Raw genomic sequence first — 24,377 nt, forward strand, 5'->3', positions numbered from 1 at the left:
CCTTATATCCAGCCAGCATCCAAGCATGAATAACAAGGACCCACAAATAGCATTACAGTTTATCAACCTGGTCACAAACAACAGTGAATCAGGCATTTCCCTGCTCTCCCATGAATGATTTCATTCCCATTCAAATGAAACTTGGTTTTAAACTATGCTGGTGAAGGCTCTGGGGTTGGATGGGAAAAGTGGAGCTCTTGATTTGACCAGTGCCCACGAACCCCCGTGTCCTTTGAGCAGCAGTGTCCTGTCCCCCCCCAACGCCCCCTGTCCCACGTCCTCCTGCCAAGGTAATCAGATATGCGTTAAGCCCATTTTGCTTTTATTACCATACAGTAACGCACACTACAGCTGTTAACTACCTACGACAGGGAACACACGCACAAAATAAAATAATAAATTAAAATAAAAATTGTGTAAAAAAAGAAAAGGATTGTGTACATTGAGTTTCTCGGTTGACATTTTTATTTGATCTTGTGGCTGACCGACAGCTTCAGGCTGCGAGGACGGGCAGCTCGGTTCAGTTCTCAGGAGCGCAGGGTGGCTGCGGGGGTGTTTCCTCTGTTGTCTGGGAGCTTTCATTTCCAAAGCGCCGCTGAAGGCCACCCAGTGGGCAGAACTGAGTGCCGAGGGAGGAACTGGTCCGTAGGCCTCTCGTTTGGCCCACGCACCGCGGTTGCTTTGTCTTTGTGAAATCTCTCCGGTTTTTGTTTTGTGTTGTTTGCCCCGTATTTTCCCCTCCTCCCCCTCGTTCCTCTCATTGGTTTATTTGCCAGCAGCCTGCCCCCTTTCTAGTCATTAGACGTGACATCAATGTCTTCCCCGTTGGACTGTTTGGTGGCAATCCGCCATCTATTGATGTGATGGGAACCTTTCTTCTTCTGGTCTGATTCGGGGCCTTCCTCTTCCAGCTTCTGCCTCTTGTATTTCGTCCTTCTGTTTTGGAACCACACTTTCACCTGGGCGAGACAGAAAGAGGAGGGGGAGTCACGCATCGAGAGGGGCCCTCTAGCTTTTCCTATGCGGGGGACCACTTTGTAAGAAAGAACTCCGCTCCTTCCCCAACTCCCCAACCCACCGCAGCCTGACTTGCCAGACAGTCCAGGACTTGGTCTTCCCTGGCACATTGTACATCAAGTGTATTGACTGTAATATATATGTATGACATATGTATATGCTTTTAGCAGGGAGTTGGACTAGACGACCTCCTGAGGTGTCTTCCAACCCTAATCTTCTATGATATGTACTGTAGTGCAGTGTAGTGTAGTGATTGTAACATACAGGTATGGTTGTGTATTGCATTGCTGTGTAGCGTAATGAATGTGTAGTATAGTGCAGTGATTTTGTTTGTGTGGTGCAGTGATTGATTGTAATGTAGATGTATTATAGGATAGTGTAGTGTAGCAGAGTGATTGTAATCTATAAGTGTTGTAATGTAGTGACTGTCATGTATGTGTAGTGAAGTGATTGATTGTAATGTAGATGTATTGTAGTGTCATGTAATAATTGTAATGTATTTTTACGTTGATGTAGCAAGTTAATCAAGGTCAACCCTCTATCCCACACCAGGAGTTTACCTTGACTAGCTACAGCTATATAAAAACTACAACGCCTTGTCTCCACTAGGATTTGACATGGAGATAGCCATCGGGATGCAAAAAACACACCTTTGGTGCAGTGAAGCCGTAGCTTATAGCTTATCCAATGCTGATCCCTAGGTGAAACTACAAACATTTGTAGCCTGATAAACATCTGGAGAATCTCCACATAGGCCTTTTCAAACATGTTAACTACCTTGAGATAACTGGCAATGAATTACAGGAGGTTAAAAACGCAAGGGGCTGGGCTACACTAGGATCTTCCATCGGTATAGCTGCATGGGGGGGGGGGGTGTAAAATCCCATGGGGTGTGAAAAATCCACCCCCCTAAGTGATGTAGTTAAGCCAACCTAACCCCCAGTGTAGACAGCACTAGGTCGCCAGAAGAATTTTTCCATCAACCTAGCTTCCGCCTCGGGTATAGGGGTTACCTACGTCAACGGGAGAACCCCTCCTGTCAGAGTTGGTCATGTCTACACTGAAGCACTACAGCAATGCTGCTGTAGCATTTCACGTGTAGACATACCCTCTGTTTGTGGGCCGCCAGGAAGGGCTGTGCGGGCTTCTGCTGGGTCACGGACTGAGAGTCGCTGGCTGTTTTCATTTTCATTTCATTTATGCAGTGCCCAGTGGGCACCCGGAGTAGAATGAGAAGGGATGAAATACCAGAAGGGAGAGATTGGTCTTGGCTTATTTCTGGCCATACCCGAAGCCTACCAGATCTCCATCCCTGCTCTTCAGACCCAAGCTGGCGGGTGAGTTTAGAAGCAGCTACACTTTGTAGGTGCTTATGTGAGCCTTCGGCAGCTCTCCTGTTGCTAGTTTCAGCTTCCACAGTTTCAAATAGGGACCGCAAGGAAAGAGCGAAGAGGAACTGGGATGGCAACCCGGAGAAAGGTGCCCCAGTTTTGCTCAGCACAGAGCAGCCCAAGAGGTGACAAAGGGACAAGCATTGCTCAGCAGCTGTAAACTGCAAATTGTGTTGCTTGCGAACAAAATGTTTAAAAAAAAATTGTTTTTGACGTGAGAGCAGCGTCTGTGAAAGGTGTGAAATTGAAAGCCAGGGACAGCAAAGCCCTCCGTGTATCACCTTCAAACATATATACGCTGGTGGGATAAGTATCTCCACCCTGCTCCCTGCTGGAGGAACCATCTGTAGGAGGCAAGAGGAAAGTGCCGGCCAAATGTCCCTTCATAACCCGGGGGGAGGGATAGCTCAGTGGTTTGAGCATTGGCCTGCTAAATCCAGGGTTGTGAGTTCAATCCTTGAGGGGGCCACTTCGGGACCTGGGGCAAAATCAGTACTTGGTCCTGCTAGTGAAGGCAGGGGGCTGGACTCAATGATCTTTCAAGGTCCCTTCCAGTTCTAGGAGATGGGATATCTCCATTTATTTATTCTCTGCTCAGGAAGAATGTCCCTCTAGCTAAAACCCTTCAATTGTGGCTCACCAGACCTGGATTCTCTACTCTCAATTCTGCCATAGGCAAGTCACGTCAGTCGCTCCGTGCCTTAGTTTCCCCATGTGCACAATGGGGATGATGCTACTTCCCTACCAGGTGAGGGGTGGGGCGGGCGTTTATCCGCTGTCCTGATTTTCACAGGAGCTGAGCACCCAGCAGCTCCCAGACCAGCTAGTCTTGATGAGGCGCTCAGATCCTCCGGGATGAGCCTCGCTAGCGATACCACCACTTGTAACGTCGACCAGATAAAAAGACAAATGCCAGCAGCCACCTAGGGCAGGATTCAAACCAGCGACTGCAAGGTGAAAGGGCCCCTGCAGCTGCATGACAGAGTTACCAGGAGGGTGCTAGACATATGGCTGTGCTAGGAACGGCTCAGAGCTCCTGCAATGACACTGCTCAATTTCTCCCTTGTCTTCGCCTTCCTGTGGCGCCTTCGGTTCTATATCTATATTGATCTCTAGTGTGACTCTGCAGCGGTGCCAGGGAACCCCACCAAGCGTTCTGGGGACATGCTTTGCACAGCAGCTGCTAGAGAGAATAAAGTTCCGTTGTGTCATGTAGGCGCAAAGGGCTTTGCCTAGAACAGTGGCTCTCAATCAGAGGTCTGGGGGCCTGCGAGCAGGTTTCGGGGCAGGGGGAGCATTACACTCGCTGGGGCCCAGGGTAGAAAGCTGAAGCCCCACTGCATGGGGCTGAAGACTGGGGCCCTGAGCCCCGCCACCTGGGGCTGAAGCCGAAGCCTGAGCAATGTAGTTTCACGGGGGCACCTGTGGCATGGGGCCTCGGGCAACTGTCCCGCTTGCTGCCCCCTAACGCCGGCCCTGGCTTTTATACGCAGAAAACCTGTTGTGGTAGCACAGGTGGGCCATGGAGTTTTTATAGCCTGTTGCGGGGGCCTCAGAAAGAAAAAGGGTTGAGAACCCTTGGCCGAGAACCCAGCAGAGCAGCTGGTACAAAGAGCGCGGGGTGTACAGTGGCTTGGAATAAACATTCACCGCACATTACAAGCCATCCCCCAACACCCATTCAATTAACAGTCGAAGGTTTAAGACTAAGCCCTGGTCCCAGTGAAGTCAACGGCAAAACTCCATCGATTTCCATTGGACCTGAGCGTGGCCCGTATAGGCGGAGAGGAGGGATGATCCCCTGGGAGATGGGAGACCTGACTCGTTTCCTGCTCTGCCACAGACTTCCTGCATGGCTGGAACACTTAGTCTCTCTGGCCCAGACTCTCAAAGGCATTTAGGCACCTAACGCCCATTGAATAAATGAAGTTAGGAGCCTAAATACCTTTGTGGGCCTGGGCCTCCCTAAAATGGGGATCATCTCTGTCTCACATGCATGTTGTGAGGATAAATAAGCTCGTGACCCAGCTCCATGCTAGACAGAGCCAATTCCCTCCCATTTGCTTTCACGTTTCAAGGGCTGATTAAGATACAGCTATAAAATCTGTGTCCCGGCCGTACCATTACTACACTGCTAGGCACTGCAGCGCCTAAGTCCCTTTGTCAAGCTAACCATGTGTGCCTCAGTTTCCCGATCTGTGCAATGGGGGTAATAGCAACGCTCTACATCACCGGGGTGGTGGGAAGATAAGCGTATCAAAGATTGAGGTGCTCAGATACTATGGTGACGAGGCCACGTGAGTACCTACATCTTCTACGTCGATGCAGAGTTTATCTGAAGCTGTCTGAGGAGGTTCTGTGGGTGGATGTGACTGGAAGAAGGTGAGTGGGTGGCTCTACACGGGGCCTGGACCGGGAGGGTGCTGAGGAGATGAGATGCCTGTGGCGCTGAGATGTGTGGGAATGCATTTGGGCGGCCTGATGTCCGGGGGGGATGAGGTGTGAGTTTAAGTTGGTGGGAACATTGCCTTAACTGGTGACTTCCTGGATTTTTAGTGAAATAATTTAGCAACTGTCATTGACAGTTAAAGGTTGTTGTGGGGGACTTTTCTGCTTTTCTTGGGCAGGGGGTGGGAGAGAGACATTTAGCAGTGCTGCTTATCAGAAGTTGAGAGAGACAGAGGGCAAAAACTGGGCAGGCCGGGCAGGCCGAGTGGCACACAAAGACAGATAAGAAGAGGGAGGCTGGTTAACTCCGGGAAAGCGGCCACATTTAACAACGGTGCTTAGAGCGCACTTCCACTCCGGAATGTGACTCTGGACAAATTGTGTCTAGATCTAATTTGCTCCGTCTATAAGCACAAAGATGAGCTTTTTTAATAGCCGGGCCGTACACTTGCCCTGGGAATCAATCAGGGTCCTTCTGGCTCACACACTTCACCAGCAGTTATCGCAGGAGTACAGTGTGTCGCCTTTTTTCCAAACCCCCGTTATCCAAATCCCTTCTTTGTCCCCCATATCCCAAGCTGGGGGACAGGGAAGGGATTCGGATAACGTGGTGGTTCAGACACCAGAGCAGAGACCCCCCCCCCCCCCCGCCCCTCCCCGGCCAGGACTGTGAGGAGGACGGGGAGATGGAGCCCCTAGGCTGCCTCACTGCAGAATGGCAGAACGGCTCCTGCCTTCTCGATTATCCAAACTCCCGATTAGCCACATAAAACCTTGTCATTTTCGGATATTGACCGAGCTGTTTGCTTCCTCGTTAGGCACTATTTAATCTTCATCCTATTTATGTCCCCCATTGCTGGAGGATCTGAGCACTTCCCAATTTTTAATATATTTATCCTTACAAGAGGTAGGGAAGTGTCATTTTACACATGGGGAACCAAGACACAGAGATGCTAAGTGACTTGCCCAAGGTCACACAGGAAGTCAGTGGCAGTGAATGCCGCTCTGCTAACACTTTATCCACAAGACCACTCCTCTTTTTCACCAAGGTGTATGTCTGCATGCCACCCCCTGCTCTCTGGAGAGTCATGCATAACTACCTTTACCTTCTGCATAAAGAGTACGAAGAGATGGAAAAAATGATCAAGGAACAAAATTTCAAGTGTCGGGATTTTCCAGCGTTAACCTATGTTACGGGGAGAGGTCTGAGAAGCTGCAAAGCAAACAGGTGAGTAACCGGCTTCAGAACAGAACTGCTGGCAGCGCAAAGCATGTACCCAACCTGAGTTCCTAGTGTGATCTCATCAGAGCGCATAGGCCTAGACTGAGTCAACACCTGGCTGAGGGGCCTCTGGGAAATAAACAACACCCAGCGTTCTGCTTTGATGGTGATTCAGTCGATGGCCTTATTCCCTCCCAGTATTACTGAGTCTAGGCCCCAGCAAGACACTAGGGGGCACTGTGCTGCTTCACTGTCCTGACCGCTCCCGGCCGTTAAGATGCCTATGGCACATTTCCACAGGAGCAGTGGATGGGCCTGGCTGGATTCCCATTCGGGTAGTTACATTCTGCTTCTCTACTGCCGCATCGATTGGACACAATATTATTTACTTTCTGTCTTGAAGTACTATGCACCATGGTTGGACAACGGCCATTGTCCACATCACAACTGGCTGCATTTCAGTTGTGGGCAAAATAATCCTTGTCCATAGTTTATCAGCGATTTAGAATCCTTCACCTTGAACTATAAGAACTGGTTATTTTATTAATACAGATGTTATGCGATACTGGTGGATCCCAGGGAAATCAAAGAACATGGAATCAGCTCATTTGCTTTCTTAGCTTTAGGGTATTTTTAAAACAATACTTATAGCTGCCTTTCATTCAACAGCTCCAAAGCACTTTACAAACTTCAGTCCAACCTCACAGACACAGAGGATCTTGGGAAGTATCATTATCCCCAATGTATAGACAGGGAAACTGAGGCACAGAGCTATTAAATCAATAGCTACGGTCATGCACAAATCAGAGCCCATCCTGACAGCCAAAGTGCTCTAAGCACTAGAGAGCACTTCTTTCTGAACTGTACACCGCTTGGAGGAATCCATTCTAACATTGCAGGGGCCTAAGACCTGAAAGCCACGTTGCAAAGGTAAACCACCCCTCCCTCACACCATAGGAATTCCCAGGCTGGATCAGTCCTGTGATCCATCTAGCCCTGTCTGACAGTGGTCACAAGCCAGATGCTGCTGAAAAAGCACAAGAACCCCACATAGGGTGACCAGGGAGCAACTGTGAAAAAATGGGACAGGGGGTGAGGGGTAATAGGCGCCTATATGAGAAAAAGTCCCCAAAAATGGGAATGTCCCTTTAAAAATGGGACATCTGGTCACCCTAACCCCACAATAGGCAGAGGTAGGAGAATCTGCTCCCTGATCCCTAATAGAAATTGGCTTAAATGAAGTTATTATCCCTTCCAAAACTCTTTTAGCATTAGCTATGATAATGCGGGATATTCTCATCCATATAAATGTCCATCCAGTCCCTCTGAAGCGTACTAAATTCTTGGCCTCAGTGACATGCTGTGGCAGTGAGTTCCACAGTCTAATCACACCCTGAATGGAAAAGGTATTTCTTTTTACCAGTTTGCAATTTGCTGCCTTTCAGTTTCATTGACCATCCCTCTTGTTGTGTTATGAAGCAGGGAGAACAGATACTCCCAAGCTACCTTCTCTATCCCTTTCATTGTTTTATAAACTTTTTATCTGCTGCCCTATATACACACGCAAAGTTTTGGACATTATCCTCCTCTTGGGAATTACTCTAGGTTAAACTCTTCCTTGGGTTTTCCTCCCAGCTGTGTTAATGCAGGGCCAGCAATGCACGGGAAAGTAACTCCGCTTGAAATTTTATGCTAATGCAACCAGGTTGCCTGAAATTAAAATGCCAAAGAGAGTAGGCAAATCCAAACTCCTGGATGCTTAAACCTGAACCAAATAGGGAACTAGTTACTCTGTCTCCCTCTAGTGGCCAGTTCATATACAGAATAAAAGCCTCATGCAGGGAGCGGTTAGCGAAGTTACTTCTTTTGCTCAAGTGGACGAGACCCATACTTCTAATGCTGAACCTCCTGGCTTCAAACCCTGCTGATGACCCAGGAAATTTGTTATACAATGATAATCAACTGCCATGGAGAACTCTAGGGTTGCGGAACAAAGTCGTGTAGTGAATGGACATTAATCGACTATCATCACGGTTATGTACGCATTTTAGTCTTCATATTGACCGTACATGAGCCAGCCATCCGAGCTATTCAGTGTTTTCTTTCCACGATGAAACATTCTCCATAGAAGTGTATTAATTAACCCTTGTTTCTCTCCACTGCAAGCATAGGAATAAGATACCTTGTCAGCCATTCTCAACCTGGCTCATTCCTCTCGGTGTTGTTATGGCAGGGGGTGGGTGAGTGGTGCCTTTGTGTTTGGAGGGGGGCCTGTGTGAAGCACGCAGGAGTAGCTGAGCAAGGAATAAATAGCACATGGAAACACTGGTTTAACAGCATTGCTGCCCTGTTACTCAGCACAGCACTTGATCCTTTCTGGGTTCTTTCCAGTAGCTTGATCACAGTGGTCCCCTGTGGCCTTAGAATCTCGGAAGTGCCCTGCATTGCAAACTCGCACCGTTCCCTACTGCACCGTATCCTTAGAGTTCAGAGCCTGCCGTGTCCATCACGGCAGAAATGAGATAGGACCGAGGTATAATCAGTATGAAGGAGATTCATTATGGAGACTGCTGGACACAGGAGTTCTCTCGGGCTCGCTAGCTGCCAGGCTTAGGGTGAGCAGATGTCCCGATTTTATAGGGACAGTCCCGATTTTGGGGTCTTTTTCTTATATAGGATCCTATTACCCCCCACCTCCTGTCCCGATTTTTCACACTTGGTGTCTGGTCACCCTAGCCAGGCTGGATAACCCAGCTTGTGCTGTATTGACACCACATAGGGTCGCTCTTTAGTCCTGACTGGGACTAAACTGTCCTGGAGTGACCAGAGTCCAACTGCTTTCTGAATACACGACCCAGGCACAGGTCGCCATTGGCCGAAGCAGCTGAGCTCATGAAATCAGCGTCTCCATTTTGTAAACTCCTCACCCCTAACAGTTCCGGAGTTTGTCTTTTCAAAACCCCAGCGAAATTCAATTACAAGAATTTACGTTCAACGGAACATGAAGGTTACACATATAAATGTGCAAAAGCCAGGGAATGAAAGAGTTAAGCAGTGATTATGGTCAGAAAGTGACTGTGTAACCATGACACCTTCTTACTCAACAGACATGCCCCCATCCGAGTCTCTGAGTCAAAGCTGCCCGACAAAGGAAGTTTTCACTCCTTTTTGCCCTGCAGGGGCCAACACAGCTACAAGAGAGGACGCAGATTCTGTTCCGGCTCATGCATAGTTAACCAAGTTGTTAACCAGATTCCAGTCACAGATCTTTATTGTTTGTGTCAAGGCAGAATTCGGAAAGAACCCAGCTTGTCTTTCTGATGCCCAGGCTGAGTTTGCTGGGCTGGCAGTTAGAAGAAAACATCTTTGGGATTGTCGTCGGAGCAAACTGGATCTGGAGCCACTAAATAAATAAAACCCCACCGTGTCTGTTCTACAGTCACTTTATAGCCCACGAAATGCCCAAATCAATGTGTTAGTCTCTAAGATGCCACAAGGACGCCTCGTTGTTTTTACTGATGCAGACTAACACGGCCGCCCCTCTGATACCTGTCACTTTCCAGAGTCTAATGGCACTTTAAGGGGGAAATTCTGATCTCAGTTACACCTGTGTAAATCCACCAGAACCAGTGGAGATATTCCAGATTTATACCGCTGTAACTGAGAGCAGAATCTAGTCCCACCTTTAGCCTCAGAATGTTGCCTCAGTCCCAGTGAATACGTTTATATCCCTGTTATTCTGTTTAAACGTGCACTTTAATACAGTAATGGTAAGTGTAGTAGATACAGGATTAGCAAACTAACATTCATTTGAGGCACTGAACTCTTTCCTTCCTTAACTTTTGTGCATTTATTTTCAGACCTAGACTAGAGGAGATGACCCTTGCGGTCCCTTCTAACCCCATGATTCTATGATTTCTGTTACCTTAACCATCACTGAACAGCAGCCTGTGGCTTGTTTAAGAGGCAATATAGTCACGTTGGAACCCAAATAGCTTTGCTACAATAAAGCTAGGCCTTGATTGTTAGTGCTGTTATTGTTATTAACAGAATGCTTTGTATGTTAATACGAGGCACACCTCTCCTGGGTGCTAGACGCAGGACAGATTGATTTTCCTCTCTGCCCTGCACGCCATTGGATCTATTGTCCATGCGTCCCGCGACCATTGTCAATGGGACCCTGCAGCTCCTAACATAATCCGCACCTGCTGGCCTGGCCCCACCTCTCGGTCCTAGGTGTCACATCAAATCAGTAGCCGCTCTGGAGCTGCCACCTGTGAAAGTGGGAGCTAGGTCAGATACGACGCCGTTCGTTCCCCACCCCGCAACCCCCCAGGCACAGCCAAAAGCAGTGGCAAGAAGAAATAACATAGGAGGCCTTTCCCCTTGAGATTGCACAGCACAGTTCGTCTTCCAAGCCCAAATGTTCATCAGGAATCCATGCAGCATTCTTTTCAGGGGGCGGGGAAGGTTATTCCCTGCCCCCCCCACATCATAGACAGGGAAACTGAGGCAGAGGTACTGTGACTTGCCTGTGGTCGCTGATTCAAGCTCAAGACGGCATGGCTCCCAGAGGCCACTAGCACCTCTCCCTTCTATGGGGGTGTCTAGTCCTCCAGGGTAGGGCCCCACACTTCCCTATGGGGGTCTCGACTGATGGAATTTCACCTGTTTGGAGGGGGAGGAATTTCCCCCATGGAACAACGAGCGGTTCTGCCTCCGAAACCAGATCAGCAGGGCAAGGGGCATCCACTCGGAGACCCCTGCCATTCTCACTGCCAACCCGGCTCCCGCGTAGCGAGCAGCCATTCTACCCTCACTGCACCTGTAGGATTTTAGCAGTATACGTTCACCCTCTTCCCCCGCCCGGTTTCACAGCTTGGTCATGCAGGTGCACCTCCATCTCTGCTTTCCTGGACTGCCAACTGGGGTGGGCTGGCTTTTCCCATTGGGGGTGGATGACAGAAGGAACCCAACAAAGCATCCCAACTGAGCCCAAGTTTTTCCTGGGGGTAACTGGGCCTTTGAATGAGGGTTTTGAATGATGGGATAATAAATGCTAGGCCCAGCCTTGCTCTCAGGTCAATGGCAAAGCTACCCCTGACTTTGCCAGGAGCACCACCGAGCCCTCGCCTGGTGATGGAGTGTTTTGGAACAGAACCACCCAGCCATGGTCTTCCTCCTGCTTTGCAGCTGGAGTTTAGAGGAGTCACCTCCGAGACCTGCCTCTAGCAGAACAGGGTGGTTTTCATTGGCCAAAAAGCTTCACAAAAAGTCAAGCAGCATTTTGTCAATTTCATCTGGCAAAATTATTCCAAAACCACACACACACAAACACACACTCGATAGCCAACACAACCCCTCCATCTGCACCTCTAACACAGAGCCACAGCTCCTCCTAAACAAACCAACACACAGCACATGGACTACATATGCATCCTGGCATCAGCACGTCACAATGAACCCATAACCCTCCAACACAAATCAACACACTCACATCGTGCACAAACGACACGCGCATTCCAGTTCAGCATGTCGCACCAAACCCTCTGACACCAATCGACACATATGTAGCACACAAGCTACGGACACTTCCCCGCATCAGCACTTCACATCAACTCCTCCAACACAAATCAACATGCACACCGCACACAAACTACACACGCATCCCAACATCAGTGCGTCACAACAAACCCACAACCCCTCTGACACAAATTGACACACACAAATTACACCTGCATCCCACATCAGCATGTCACACCAAGCCCACAAGCCTTCTGACACAAATTGACCCATAGAATCATAGAAACATAGGGCTAAGGTTGGACCAAGTATAGATCACAGTACACAGACAACGCCCCCTGTCCCCCAGCATCAGCACTGGAGTTGTGAGTGTGTGTGTCTTTGGGGGCCGGTTAGGCAATTTGCACTTCTCTCATCTGAAATTAAAAATATCTGTGTGTGTGATTGTGCATGAATGGGATGAGAGAAGGTGCATGTATTATACAAGAAGGATGCTATCACGGATGCTAGACTTAGGACCAATGTATTGTCCTGTCTGCCCCACGTACTATGGATCTGTTCTCCACAGGCTGGACACAGACTACGCACACATCACAGCATCAGCACATCACACCAAACCCTAAACCCCTCCTTCTCAAATCCCCATATAAAGAGAACACAAACTACACATACATGCCAGCATTATCAGCACAGCACCCACAAGCCCCCACTCCCCAAACAAATTAACACACAGCACACAAACTACACACATCACACCCCAACAGCTGCACAGCACACACAAACTCACCACCCCTCCTAACCAAATCAACACACAGCACACAAACTATGCACACCCCACCCCAATGGCAACACAGCACCCACAAACCCACCATCCCTCCTGTTAGGGGTATGGTCTGGGCTGGATCCCCTGTGGACACACCCCAGACTGACCCCCATTAGTAGGTGTGTTATAGCCCTGTTGAATCTATTTCAGCCCCCCTCTCTGGTTCCCACACCCCAGCCTCAGTCTCTGTTAACTCCATAGGACAGGAGATTAGTCTCCCTTCTATACACCTCATACCCTATATCCAAAGGCAATGTCTGGGCAATACCCAGCTCTTTCCTGGGCTGGGACCCAAAAGGATGGACAGGTGTGGGTGGGTCTCTTCAGACCCCTCTCTACCTTCTTTCCGGGCTGCTCCAGATGTTGCTCTCTGGTCCCAGTTGTGCCTCACTCCAGCTGTGACACTGCAGCTGCCTCTTCTCAGGAGCGGAGGCAGGTGCTTCCAAGCATCCCAGAAAGTCTTAGCTGAGACTGGGACGAAGTTCGGAAATCAAGTGCCAGAAGAAGAACTGCTCAGAGATGGGGCAAGGTCCCGCCTTGAGCGCCACACCTCTGCAGGCGAGAGTAGGCCCGGGAGTCAAGCTACTGATTTGGGGGGACATTTAGGTAATTTGCATATCTCATCTAAAATCAAAAATATGTACGGGCATGTTTATATGTGAGGCTCTGTGTGGGTGCGATAGGACAGACGGTGCCTATGTTACGTAAGAAGGGTGTTTGTGTGAGAATCTTACCTATCCCATGGTGCGTGTGTCATGCATGACACACCATGTGTGTCTTATATATGATGAAGTGTATGCCATATACTGGCAGTGTGTGAGGTGTGTGCATGTATATTTTACACATCATATACCCACACTGTAGTAATATATGTGGTGGCTATAAATGTGTGTTACAATCTGAGCTACACTTTTTAATTGCTCTTTTCAGAAGAGTGGCTGGGATAGATTGAGTCCAGCGACCAGTCGGGGTCTCTGTCAGTACTTTGATGCCCATTCGTACAGTAATACATATGTTTCAGGTACAGCATTTGTGTATTTCTCATGGAAAATTGGTTCTTCCCACACACACACTTTACATGATCAAATATAAATTTTAAAAAGCCACCAAGCTAAATGAAAAAATAAATTAATAACACTACGCATCTGGGCTGAAATCGAAAAGTTCCCTTTGGAAATAGCGCTGTTGCTGCATTTATGAGCTAAATTACTTTGGTGATATTTCAGGGCCAGGTCTGATCCTCCTCCTCCAATTTAGCATCTTACTCCGAATGATTTCTGTGGGACGCTTTGTGGAGTGAGGTCACACTGAAATGCTATTAAAGGCTCAGAATCTGGCCGTAGGTTAGTGGCGATTCCAAAGAGAAGTCTCCCCGTGCAAGCCGCCGACCTGTGTTCACCGAGTGAATGCAGATGATAAATAACCCTGTACTAGAAAGCTACAAAAATGCATCCACAGGATTTCTAGAACTATAAATATACAATATTACTGAACAGAGACTAAAACGTGAGATTCGACCCTCTTTCTGTCTATACACATGCACGTCCGCCCAGATTTAGAGATACACGTCTTTCAATTCTCTGAACAAATTGCAATTAGGCTTGGGGCAAAATAGCACAATCCCAAGAACTCCTTGACCCCCTGGGGCAATATTTGACGGCTGTTGCCTTCAAAACTAATTGGCATTTGTTTCATTACCCTTTGGGGGGTTTTCTGAGAGCTGGCTTCATACGTGAGGCATGACAGAAGAAGCAAAGAAGAACACAGGACCGCAGAGCATGGGTGATGATGGTGGATGGCAAAAGGCATCCCAGCGATTGACCTGTCTCATTGGATTTGGGGTGAACACATTTAAAATGATCCCCCGGGGTTCAAAAATTTCCAAACGGGGATAAGCAGAACCAAAGCACTGGGGAGACTGGATCTGGATCCAGGTCTGAATTCTGTGGCTCAGCCTCATCTATCTATGAAACCAGTTTTTCCAAAGGTTTAAAGCGGTTCCTGAAATTATGCCCGATAACCCAAACTCAGAAACCTTTTTTAATCCCGGGGCAACTTTTTGCTGCTGATTTCTTCCAAGAACCTGTGTGCGCATGCATGCATGTGTGTGTGTGTGTATACATACGTGTACATTTAGTTATATATTTATACCGTATAATATATACTAACACAGAATTTAGCAAGATTCAAAAACAGATTGGCCACTGAGGTGGATAATGAGAACATCCACGGCTACATTAGATTGGATAACAACATTGAAGGAATATAAACCCTCCTAATTCAGGGAATAAGACAACCACTGACTGAGGGGAGTAAGAAGAAACTTTGCTGATGGGCAGCTCATTCCATACTTGTCCACTGTGGGGAATTTAGCACCTTCCTCTGAAGAAGCTGATGTTGTTGGAAACAGCATACTGAACTAGATAGACCTCTGGTCTGATCCAGTCTGGGTATATTCCTTGGTTCCTTCACCTCTGCATCTTTTCTCTCTATGGTATATTTTTACATCCACATTCCTATCTATACAATTTCTGGATTTCAGTTTTTCTTAACACTGTAAGGAAAAATGCCCTTGTAAAATCTTGTCCAAGATGGGGGAAAGTTTCGATTAAAATGAATCTCCATTCCTCTTTAATTTACAGCAACTCCTGACTTCTATTTCTTATCTGGCTCGACTTCTACAAATTGTAACGTTTGTCTATATTAACAAACAAGTGCAATAAGGTTCCTTTTTTGCAGTGTTACACGCAATGGAATAATGCTACAGGTCGTGGGTTTTAGAGCAACGCATTTTGTAATGATTGTTATTAGCAGGAATAGTTATCCCATAATTATGTATAAGTTAAAAATTAATCCACAGAGTATCGTTCCATTAGCCCAGGACTTCGGGGGAAATGATCTTACAAACATTTGTACTGCCGGGTCTCAAGGCCTTGATATACTGAATAATAATAATCACAGTAAGTTGATTGAGCAAAGTAGGGGAAAGTCTTTTATCACCTACAGATAGCAGGGAGTCAGCCTGGGAGTTAAGCTAGTCAGATTTGTTGCCTTTACGGTTGTATAGTGTAATAAGATTGCATCTTTGAAGTCCTGAGGAATTTCCTCCCCTTCCCAGATATCCTTACTCCTTACTGATTTCTTGTAGACTGTTGACAGTTTTTTGATTCGACAGATACGAGGGACAGCCAGACCGTAATAATAGTAACCTATTTTGCTAAAGGAAAAGGATTCTGTGCTCCATGACTATCAGTCCCTTGGCCTGCAAATACCATTTGCGCTAAGAGGCGCTAGTCCTTGCAGTATCTTGTCTGAGTACCCACCCACCCTAACTCCTGCGTCCGCCCAGCTTGGGCAGCCAGAGGAAAGTTGTTTGCACAGCAGAATGGGAGCCGCTTCAGGGAATTGGCTGCACAGCTGTGCTGAGACCCGGGATGACGAATCTGGGAGCCTGCTGCACTGCCTGGGGCCTGATGCCTTCCCACTTCTCCCCAGTTACAGATGTTTTAGGGTCCCCTTTGAGTTCAGGCCCTGATTGTTCCCCTCTGTGCACCCCCTCCCCCATGAAACATGTGGCAGCTACTGCACCCCCGCAGCCAAGCAAAGGGTGACCTATCCATTTCTGCCTGGCACATAGCACCACAATGAAAGGAGGAAGAGAGGCTCTGGAAGGAGGGAGGGAGGGATAGAGGGAGGATGGGTGGATCCCTCCCCCTGTACTTACCTGGGTCTCGGAGAGGCTGAGACTGCTGGCCAGCTGTTTGCGCTCAGCCCCCACCACGTAGTGGTTCTTCTCGAAGGCCCTCTCGAGCCGCAGGAGCTGGGACGGGGAGAAGGCCGTGCGGATCCGCTTGGGCTTCCTGGCAAAGGGCCCGTGCAGTAGCAAACCCTCCTGGGACACCTCGCTCCCTGCAGACAAAGCACCGAGAGTCAGAGACGTGCCAGGCCAGGACTCACTCCCCAGGGCGCCCCCCGCTTCTTAGTCTGCCCAGCCCCCTCCCTGCCTCACCAGTGGCCTGTCCCGCCGGGAAAGGGGTGAGTGTGTCCTGGGGGTGACTTGCCCCTTTCTCAGGGATGGGTATTTGCAGGCTGCTCCTTTTCCTCTCCCCCCCATCCCAAGGGGTTGCCCTTCCCCCCACCCTGATCTTCATGCCTGGGAATGAAAGTCCCCTGAGCAGCCTCAGGATTGGGGAGCTCTAGGGAACAGAAAGAAAGAAAGAAAGAAAGAAAGAAAGAAAGAAAGAAAGAAAGAAAGAAAGAAAGAAAGAAAACGAAAGTGAATAAAGAAAAACAGGAAAAGAAAAAGAAAGTGAAGAAAGAATCAAGAAAAGGGACAAGAAAGCAAGTGAAGAATAAATCAAGAGAAAGGAGGAATGCCAGAGAAAGAAAGTGAAGAAAGAAAGAATAAATCAAGAAAAAGGAGGACAGGAAGAAAGAAAGAAAGAAAGAAAGAAAGAAAGGATAAAGAAATAGGAGGACTGAAAAGAAAGAAAGTGAAGAAAGAATCAAGAAAAAGGACAAGAAAACAAGTGAAGGAAGAAAGAAAGAAAAAGGAGGACAGGAAGGAAGAATAAAGAGAAAGGAGGACTGAAAAGAAAGAAAGTATCAAGAAAGAAAGAAAGAAAAAGGAGGACAGGAAGGAAGGAAGGAAGAATAAAGAGAAAGGACAAGAAAGCAAGTGAAGAATGAATCAAGAAAAAGGAGGAAAGCCAGAGAAAGAAAGTGAAGAAAGAAAGAATCAAGAAAAAGAAGGACAGGAAGGAAGGAAGAATAACGAGAAAGGACAAGAAAGCAAGTGAAGAACGAATCAAACGCAGGAAAGCGAAAAGCGCACACAGGAGGGACGTGGCGGTGGGTGATTTCTATGAGTTTGCGGTGGCTCGATCCGGCCTCCTGCGTCCCCACTTCCCGAGCGGGACCGCCCAGAGCAGGGAGACGCCCCAGCCCCCGCGAGCGGCCCCGGCCCGCAAGGTGAGCACCGCACCGCGCCGCGCAGGGACCTGCCCTGTAATTAAAGGACTGGCGGAGTCACGAGGCCGCGCTTATTGGGGCCCATAAATCACCGGGAGGCCCCCTTTGAAACGGGCCGTATCTCTGCCCCCGTCCCGCGCGGGGTCAGCCGCGGGCAGAGCGCGGTGCTGCGGGGACCGCCGAGAGCCCCCCGACAAACGACCTGGTGGCGGCTGTCAGGACCCTGCACTGAAGCCATTGCAACGCGCGCGGGGCTTTTAATGAACTGCTCGGGCCGGGACAGGGACGGCGGGGCGGGGAAAGCCGGGGAGCCCCGGCCAGGGGCCCTGCAGCGCCTCGGAAAGGGCCCGGCCTAGCGAGAGTCCCAGGGGCTGCAGTCACCGCCCGCCCTCGTCCCGCTGCGGCCCTGGCTGGGGAAAGGAGCCGCAAAACCCAGCGGCATTACATCCAAAGTCATGGGAGTGACTCCCGGCTCCAGCGGGGTCGGGACACTGGGGCGACAGCCGGGAAAGCAACAGATAGATGGATAGATAGAGGGGGTGTGGGGGGGGATAGATAGATAGAGGGGGTGTGTGGGGATAGATAGACAGAGAGATAGAGGGGGGTGTATGGGGATAGATAGAGGGGGTGTATGGGGATAGATAGATGGATAGATAGAAGGGGTGTATGGGGATAGATAGACAGATAGATAGAGGGGGTGTATGGGGATAGATAGCTGGATAGATAGGGGGGTGTACGGGGATAGATAGATAGAGGCGGTGGATGGGGATAGATAGCTAGATAAAACAGAAAGAAAAAAGAGAGTAGAAGAAGTAGAAATAGATACATGTGGTAGGTAGAAAGAAAGAAAGTAGAAGAAGTGGAAATGGGTAAGTTAAGTATAGTAAGTAGAAAGAAAGAGAAATAGATACATAAGAGAAAGAAAGAAAGAGTAGAAGAAGTGGAAATAGATAAGTTAAGTGCAGAAAGAAAGTTAGTTAGTTATTGGCTAGAGGCGAAGAAGTGGATCAGAGATCTCTGGTAAAACGACAGAAGTGGAGCTAGGTACATTAGCTCGGGATGGGAAAGACCGAGCACTTCTTACACACATCTCCCTTTGTCTGAGTGACCCAGAGGAAAGTCGGGTGGGAATCGGGGAGACCCCTCGCCCCTTTCCGGAGGAGAAACTCCGCTCTGGGCAAACCGGGCCGTCTGGAGAAGCGGCTCCTCGCGCTGGCGCTGGCCAGGCGGCCAGGGAAAACAGGAGGCTGGGTTAGGGCACGGGCCGGCGGGCGGGCACCCTTTGGCCGTTGCACACTGAGGCTGAGCCCGACCCAGACAGACCCAGCCAGGTCTACACTGGAGCCCAGCGCGCCCTGACTCTACAGCTGGGGGCCCGTTTCTCCCCCATCCCCAGGCCCCCGGGGGTTTCCACCTCCTATCTGCTCCCCGCTGCGCCTCCAGCCAAGTAACCGGGCAAGAAATCCCAGCCGCGCCCTCCGGGAGCAGTGCGAAGTTGGTGACCAACGTCCCAGCGAAGCGGCTCCGCTGGGGAATGGCTGAGAACCGGGCTGGCCTGGCCCCAGCAGCGATCCGGGAACGGGCTACCCGCGAACCCGGCCGCATCCCCACTCGGCTGCAGCCCAGGCGGTGCGGAGGGAGAGACAGGCCGGGCTGCGATCCTTTAGGGCCAGGGACCTTTCCCTCGGGCAGGTTTGTACAGCGCCGAGCGCCGGATCCTTGACTCGGGGAGGCTCTGGGCGCTGACACAAATCAATCGTCAATAAAGCAGCGAATACATGTCAGGTGGGGGGATCCCACCCAAACTGGGGGATGGCGGGACACTCCCTCCCCGCAGCCGCTCTCCGCTGAAATGCCCTAGAGCAGGAGGAGGCAGGAGGCCCCCCGGTGCTAGCCATTCAGAAGGGATCTCCAAGCGCAAAGCGGCCCTACGGTGACTTTTACACTTCCCCTTGTAGCCCACTTCCCTGCTCCGCCTCCCCGCGAAACAGCAGCATCGCCGAGCCTAGGATGGGCAGAAACGATTTGTTTTGGGGGTGTTTGGTTTGTACATTGGGCGGGGGGAGGCGGGTGCCACATGGGATCCGGGGATCTTTTTGCCCCTGCGGTTCCCGGCCCAGAAGCAGGGCGGGCAGCGGCGGGGATGTCCGGCCGATCCCCTCCCGCGAGCAGGAAAAAGGGATTTTGCCCAAAGAGGGAACTTGCTCTGACCCCCTGGATTTTTTTTTATCTGTCAGGCTAATCAGTGCTGCTGACACATAACAATTTCAGCAATCTCGCGAGCGGCAATTTATTGCTTAAGCAGGCATAGCCAGGAGCCAGGCGAGAGAATTTGCTGCTGAGGAGATAACCTAATCTTTCCCTTCCCGCCCAGAACAAAGCCAGCCTTTGATGATCCCCTGCTCTCTTTTTACTCGGTTTAGTGTATGGAGTGAAAAGCCTAATGTGGATTTGCATTTATAACTCGGTAATGAGGACTGGGGAGAGGGGGTGGGTGGGGAGAAACACCCGAGTATCTCAGCAGCTTTGCAATCCCAGCCCGGGTCAAACTCCTTACACAGGCTGTTTTCTTTACCAAAAAAGAAAAAAGAAAAAAAAGAAAAAGAAAAAAGTCTCCTTTTGGAGATTAGGTGCAAGCGAAACCTTTCCCTTGGTTTTAGAGACTAGAAGAGAAATTTAGAGACTAGAAGAGAAATTGAATATATCTATATACACACACACAAGTGCAGGAGATATCATATAATAATTGCTAAGTAGAAATCTTCAGGAGTTTGTGGGTATGGACGGACGAAACATTCCCAATATATTATGCATTTCAAAGAAATAATTCTCTGAGACATACACCCACGTGTATGGGGATTATTTTTTGCCTAGGATTCAAATTGGATCTGATACACAAACACACACCTAGCCACAGGCATGCGCTTTTTTACGCGTGTCAATTACTCGATCTATTTCTATTTTTCATATACTTCCAGTTGTACATCAGCTATCAAAATGACGTCTGTAGGTTACATGTTTTGTTATAAATCGAAAGAAGTAACAGCCAGCCACGTGCATACACATCACATCCAGGGTTCAATTATATCCCAGCTTGGACAAAGTAAATGCGTGCGTGTGTGTATATACACAGGGAGAGATCGCCACCCCGGCCACATAAAAGTATGTAAAATGATATATAAAGAGATGGGTATATTTGTAAAATAGAATCCAATCTCTCTATACTGTGTGTATAATACGAACTTTATACGCTACGTTATATCTGTCACATACCATGGAGGCGCAGAGATATATAACTAATTATATATATCTAAGCAAATATAATTATATGTAATTTTCCCACGTGCCTGGCCTCTAAACACTGGGGCTGATCCTTGCTTTTACAATCAATGGCAAAACTCCCCCTGACTTATTGAGTTCAAAGGCACCCGGGGTCGGATCCCTTATTCGATCATTGTACTTCTCTGCCCCCAGACCCGCTCAGATCTATTATTAAAAATACCCCAGCGCAGGGGGCGAGGTTTCTCCCACTCCCAACGCGCCCTGGGAAATGCGAGCGCATTTCTTGCTCCAGGTTTTTCTATTTCTTCTGGGAAACTAGATTCCCAATTACCCAGGGGTTGTGTCCACCAGCGCCCAGCCAGCAGCGCCGAACGCTGAGAGCCGATGTCCCGGGAGAGGACAAGAAAACTTGAGCTGAGTTTACGAACAAGGCTGGGGAAGCAACAGTTTTAACGCCGCAGACCTTTCCCGTGGATTTATTCCGTAACCTGCCTCCCTGACGTGAGATTGGGCCATGAACAGCGCATGGACAGGGAGGACGAGTTTTGTTGACGTGAAAACAAAAACGAGCACGCAAAAAAAAAAAGAAAAAAAGAAAGAAAAGAAATTAAAATAATAATAAAAAAACCAAAATCAAAACCCAGAGAGCTTGAAAACAACAGCCAATAATTCCTTTAAAAGGAAACATTCGATTTACGACAGACCCGTGTTTTCTATCTACACACGCTCCTTAATTCGTTCATATTTGTTCCTTAAAATATAAATACGCTCGTATACTTTTCAACAGCTCAACTACCGCGTTCGTATATTATAAATATCGCTATAAACGAGATCTTAGTAATCCAATGTTTGCTTTTCCCTTGAAACAGCGATGCATTGTTTTCAAGTCTCATGGTTCTTTATCTATACGTACACAAATCGGCACATATACAGATACAGGGCTACACACATTCATGGTTGCAATTGTATTGCATGCATACGTAGATTGATGCACTGGAAATATATTCGTGTATTAAAGTGTCAGAGAGTCCTATGGAGAGAGAAAGAATACATAGAGCTATACACACCTATATCTGAGCATGCAATAGAAACGCAAGCTCACAAGAAGATAGACAGACAGACAGACAGACAGATAGATAGATAGATAGATAGATAGATAGATAGATAGATAGATAGAAGGTGGGTGAGGTAATATATATTTTAATGGACTAACTACTGTTGATGGATGAGAGCTACACGGAGCTCTTCTTCAGAATATACACGACAATACACAAGCAGTATATGCATGCAATACAATTATATATATACACACACACACATATATATATATGTATGCATTTGTGTAGACGTGCATATGTGTGCAAGCTGCTTCAGAAGAAGTCTGTAGCTTGAAAGCTTGTCTCTGCCACCAACAGAAGTTGGTCTTTTAAAAGACAAGTCTCAGAGGGGTAGCGGTGTTAGTCTGTATCCACAAAAACAAGGAGGAGTCCGGTGGCACCTTAAAGACTCACAGATTTATTTGGGCATAAGCTTTCGTGGGTAAAAACCCCACTTCTTCAGACGCATGGAGTGAAAATTACAGATACAGGCATTATTATACTGACACATGAAGAGAAGGGAGTTACCTCACAAGTGGAGAACCAGTGTTGACAAGGCCAATTCAGTCAGGGTGGATGTGGTCCACTCCCAATAATAGATGAGGAGATGTCAATACCAAGAGAGGGAACATTGCTTTTGTAGCAATTGCTTTTTACTCCATGCATCTGAAGAAGTGGGGGTTTTACCCACAAAAGCTTATTCCCAAATAAATCTGTTAGTCAGCCGGACTCCTCCTTGTTTCTTTAAAAGACATTACCTCACCCACGGTGGTTCTCTTATATCTTGGGACCAAGAGGGCTACAACATTGCAAAGAGGATAGATAGATAGATAGATAGATAGATAGATAGATAGATAGATAGATAGATAGATAGATAGATAGATAGATAGATGATGGGGTGGATGGGGATAGATAGATAGATAGATAGATAAATATAGCATGCTGAATGCAAGAAGAAAGCAACAGCAAGAAATTGTTCAATGCACTAAAACTCTTCCCTTGCATTTCGCATGTGTGGGAATACGCCTGGATCTACACATGTCCAGCACACACCTGCATGGCCCCACTATTTCTTGGACCCAAGCTAAGGGAAGTGGCTGGCTGGTTTGCCCGGTAGAGCTGTCGATGCGTTTTGAAGGGGAAGGGACAAGGCAAAGGACAGGGGCAGCGACAAGCCAGGGAAATCCCCTCCCTTCCCGAGGCTGGCGATTCCTGATTTACCTTGAAAGCGGTGCCCGAAGAACCTGTTCCTCAGCACCCAGGGGTAGAAGTTGAGGGGGTCTCTGTGCTGGGGGGCGAAGAAGGAGTGCGGGTGCTGGAGCTGGGACGCGCCCAGCTGGTGCGGGTGAACGCTCAAGGAGGGGTGGCTCACGGCCTCTGGGAAGACCAGCTCCGGGCTGCTGTACAGGGACCTGCCGGCTGCCGCGCTGTGAAAGCCATTAACAAACGCCTCGGCCGCGGAAGGGTTGGGGTAGTTGAGGGCTGTAGGTCGGATGGGATCCTCTGAAGCCAAGTGATTGTCCTTCGCCACCAGCGACTCGATGGTGAAGCACCGCTTAGCTGCTGGCTGGAACATGGTTTGGTCTGGAGTGAGCTCTTTGGAGGCGGTTGTGCCTCGTGTGTGTGTGTGTGCAAAAGACCCCCCCCCCGAAACACACACACAACTCTGCCCCCCACCCCCCCACCCCCCAGCCCAGAAGAAGTGCAAGCAGGTAAGCGCGTCTTTCCCAGCGAGGTGAGAGCAGCCAGGGAGCTGCGATCCAGGCAAACTTGTCCCTTGCAGAGAGGAGAGCAGAGTCCTGCAGGCAGGCTGGGTTGCTTTGGAGGCGGGGGGGCTCCCGCAAGACGTACACTCACACCCCGGTACACAAATCCAGGCTGGCTCGCCGGAGAGCAGTACAAATAAGACTGGTACCTGGCAAGGACCATCTGATTGGACAACTCACCTGCCCTAAGGTTGGGGAGGGCAGATGGGGAGAGAGATCTCCTGAAAAAACTGGACTGGAGCCTTTGCAGAAGAAGCAACGCAAACTTGGCAGGGCTGCGGCCACAGGGGCTCCCGACTCCTCCATTGGTTAAGCCACCTTCCCCAACACACACACACACACACACACACACACACACACACACACACACACACACACACACACACACGTGGGTTCTTTGGGTTCGAAATCCACTCAGCTGCTTAAAGGGAGAGGGGGTCGATTTTAACCCCCCTCCTCTTTTCGATCAGGTGTGTTTGTTGTTTAACTCCTCGGAGAGAAATCGCTCGATCCACTTTGAACCCAACGCGCAGTGGATCAAAACCACAGGGCAGCGCAGCCCCCGGGAGAGCAACAGGAGGTTTTTAATCTGCGTCCACATTATTTCGAACAGAGTTAATTCCTTAAAAACAACACGCAGGAGCCCTAATGTTACCCACCGACAGCCTGCCAGCTCTGGGCTCCCTGATTTCCTTCAGAGATTTCAGATTCACCTTCCCAGCCGGCAGACAGCAAACCCAGGCGCTTTCTCCCCGTGTAAATTTGATTTATTTCTTCTCTGGCAAGAAAGGACCTGGTGTGGAAAGGATGTTGGTTTCAGAAGCGGTGATGTGTCTT

At 48.8% G+C, this 24,377-nt stretch overlaps 1 protein-coding gene across 1 annotated transcript; it reads right to left on the reverse strand.

Annotated features, from left to right (window-relative positions):
- Positions 1 to 305: 305 nt before the first annotated feature.
- Positions 306 to 23,922, reverse strand: LOC101931856 (homeobox protein EMX1). Its single transcript, XM_005291463.4, has 3 exons — positions 22,996 to 23,922; positions 16,149 to 16,333; positions 306 to 959 (listed from the first exon to the last, which is right to left on the reverse strand). Exons 1-3 carry the CDS (start codon positions 23,348 to 23,350, stop codon positions 792 to 794), a joined length of 708 nt encoding a protein of 235 aa, XP_005291520.1. The 5' UTR covers positions 23,351 to 23,922; the 3' UTR covers positions 306 to 791.
- Between the last annotated feature and the right edge of the window lie 455 nt (positions 23,923 to 24,377).

Source organism: Chrysemys picta, chromosome 5 (assembly GCF_011386835.1).
Source record: "Chrysemys picta bellii isolate R12L10 chromosome 5, ASM1138683v2, whole genome shotgun sequence".
Classification (NCBI taxonomy): domain Eukaryota; kingdom Metazoa; phylum Chordata; order Testudines; family Emydidae; genus Chrysemys; species Chrysemys picta.

Coding starts and splice junctions, on each gene's coding strand:
- LOC101931856 (XM_005291463.4), bottom strand. CDS start 23,350: ATGTTCCAGCCAGCAGCTAAGCGGTGCTTCACCATCGAGTCGCTGGTG. Junction 16,334..22,995: donor CTTCGGGCACCGCTTTCAAG/GTAAATCAGGAA, acceptor CTTTGTCTGCAG/GGAGCGAGGTGTCCCAGGAG. Junction 960..16,148: donor TCAGCCTCTCCGAGACCCAG/GTAAGTACAGGG, acceptor TGTCTCGCCCAG/GTGAAAGTGTGGTTCCAAAA.